The following is a 2,780-nucleotide window of genomic DNA, read 5'->3' as shown; positions in this document are numbered from 1 at the left end:
GAAGCTTCTTTACATTGTAGCAGATGGCAAGTAACACAGAGACTCATAATCTTCCAAGGTAAAGAGAATAGGAGACTATGAAATGATCAACTCTAAGAGGGACATCTGTATCATACCTCTTCCACTAAAGCCTCAAACATCATTGTAGAATTGTAGGTGGAAAAATTGTTGATGGTAGAGAAAGGTGGATAATTATAAAGAAGCAGTGCTTTCCATAAAAAACAGAACAGTTGCATATATGAACTGACAGTGGTTCTGAAAGCATGTACAAGACCTGTGCAAGACCAAATCAGTTAAAATCTGAGCAAATCAGAGTGGTCATTTTTAATAGCAACAAAACAGCTAGTTATCTTCCAAAAGCATTCAATGCAAAGTCAAATACAACCACTTACAACTTCAATGAAATTTTGGCTTTAAGACTGTTAAAATTTATGATGTTACCATCATATTTGAGATAATAATCAAAATATTTCTTCACTGAAATTCTTTTTATGTATTGTATAAACAGATTTCACAACAATGGTATAAAATAAATGTTTTATTACAGGGAAATTATAACTTAAAAACCAGGATCAGAAAGAATATTACATGTTCTCAGTTATACAACAAAGGTACATTCAATTTCAACCCCTGTACCCTGACAGCAGACATGAATCTAATCATTGCTTTGTAAACCTACCTTAGAATAAGGAGGAAAATACCTTATGGGGAAGAAATCTTTTGTGTGGATATTCACTCACTGAGATACTTAATAGTCTGAATGTGAAATGTGGTAATTCATTTAAATACACGTAGAAGTTGTCTCTGGGTAATTATTATGAAATATCTCATAAAGAAAAGGTCAAAAGTACTTAATAAGGGTTGTTTCATTACCATAGTTTTATATCAACAGATATACATTTTTACTGGATTGATTTGTACAGGATGATTGTATTCATAGCTGAAATCTAACTTTAAGAAGAAAGTATGTTTAGAAGGTAGCTATTAGAAAGAACTACCTAGAAAGTGGATTGTGTTTGCAATAACTGTCTTCCAAGAGTTCTCCTTAAAGCCCCAGTGACTTCCTTATTCCTCAGGCTGTAGATGAGGGGATTCAGAGCTGGAGTGACAACAGTATAGAAAATGGAGAGGATATTATCTTGTTTGGGACTGTGGAATTGACTAGGAAGGACATACATGAGCGAAGAACCCCCGTACCACATCCCAACAACAATCAGATGAGAAGAACAGGTGACAAGGGCTTTCTTCCTGCCCTCATTTGAGGGCATGTTGAATACAGTAAATAGAATGCGTACATAGGAGGCCAGAATAACAGCAAGAGGGAGAATCAACACAGAAACACTTGTCAAATAAACTGTCAACTCATATGTGGAGGTGTCTGCACAGGCTAGCTTCAACAATGGAGGGATCTCACAGAACAGGTGTCTGATCTGCTGGGATTTACAGAACGGATAGTGCATAGTGTACATAGTAAATACTAAGGCTATGACTGATGCCAGGATCCATGTAGTACCTACTATGAACCAGAAGATGCTTGGTCTCATGAAGATCATGTAATTTAGAGGATGACAAATGGCCACATACCTGTCATAAGCCATAAAGGCCAGAAGGAGGTCCTCTGCACTACCCAGTGCCAGTTCTAGAAACATTTGGAGGGCACAACCTCCAAAGGAGATGGTGTTGTCTTTGAGCAGAAAATCCATGACAGCCTTTGGAGTGATAACTGATGTCAGGAGGAGGTCCATGAGAGACAGCTGTCCAAGCAGGAGATACATGGGCACGTGGAGCCGGGCATCTATAGTGATGACCAGGAGTAGCACTCCATTGCTGGTCATAGCCAACATGTACAGGGCTGTGATTGTGGCACAGAGCAGTTCAGGAGAGCCACTGTCATCCAGAATGCCCACTAAGATGAAGCCATTGCCCATGGTCAAGTTTCTTAACTCCATTTTGAGTGAAATGTTTGATTGTCTAGAAACAAAGGAGTCCATTGAATTTTGTTATTATAGAACTTGTTTTTATGTTAGCAATTGATACTCCAATAAAATGCTATTTTAATATATTAATACATTTGCTCATTGATATCTAAAATTGGCTTTTAATTGTGTATTGGCAAATATTCTGAAGATGGGTATTGAAATTACTCTTGGGAAAAACAGAAATTAATCTTGGAAAGAAGATACTCAAACTAGACTCTACTCATAATGCAGAACAGATGGATATCTGAGTAGAGACATACACAGATGTGCTGTTACAGAAATGCACAGGATGTAGAGCATCATTACACATGGAAGTACTAGTAAGGAGCACACTAGACTATACTAGTAAATCACTGTATATAAATGTTGTAATAGAGTACCATACACATTTATAATACTAAAGTGCTACATAGGGGCATCGTTGTTAAACTGATGTATTGTTACTGTAGTGTAAATTGTATTTACAACAAAGTAGGTGCATGTATTTGTGGGGTTTCAACATGTCTTTATCAGTCCTAAAATATAGTAATTGAAAGGACAATGGAACTAATACAGTAGCAAATTTGATATTGTAGTTTCATAAGTTAGCAACTGCTTTGGACTATGCTCAAAGAATACATATTTCATTAACTAAGAGAAATATTCATTACTTCAGGTAACAAAAACCAGAGCTGTATGATTATCTTTTTTACATTTCAACTGCATGAAGATTGAGGTTATTAAATGCAAAGAAGGGAAAAGGTAACATTTCAGTAATACCTAAATGGTTTGTTTTGCTAAGTCAGTTAAGTAGGGAAGGAA

The 2,780-nt window shown here is 36.3% G+C and overlaps 1 protein-coding gene across 1 annotated transcript; it reads right to left on the bottom strand.

Moving 5' to 3' along the window:
* Positions 1 to 998: 998 nt before the first annotated feature.
* On the bottom strand, positions 999 to 1,949 carry LOC127680308 (olfactory receptor 2AG2-like). The gene has a single exon (XM_052175808.1). It carries the CDS (start codon positions 1,947 to 1,949, stop codon positions 999 to 1,001), a length of 951 nt encoding a protein of 316 aa, XP_052031768.1.
* Positions 1,950 to 2,780: the final 831 nt, after the last annotated feature.

Source organism: Apodemus sylvaticus, chromosome 1, assembly GCF_947179515.1.
Source record: "Apodemus sylvaticus chromosome 1, mApoSyl1.1, whole genome shotgun sequence".
NCBI classification, from domain to species: domain Eukaryota; kingdom Metazoa; phylum Chordata; class Mammalia; order Rodentia; family Muridae; genus Apodemus; species Apodemus sylvaticus.
This window is presented reverse-complemented; position numbering and strand designations above follow the sequence as displayed.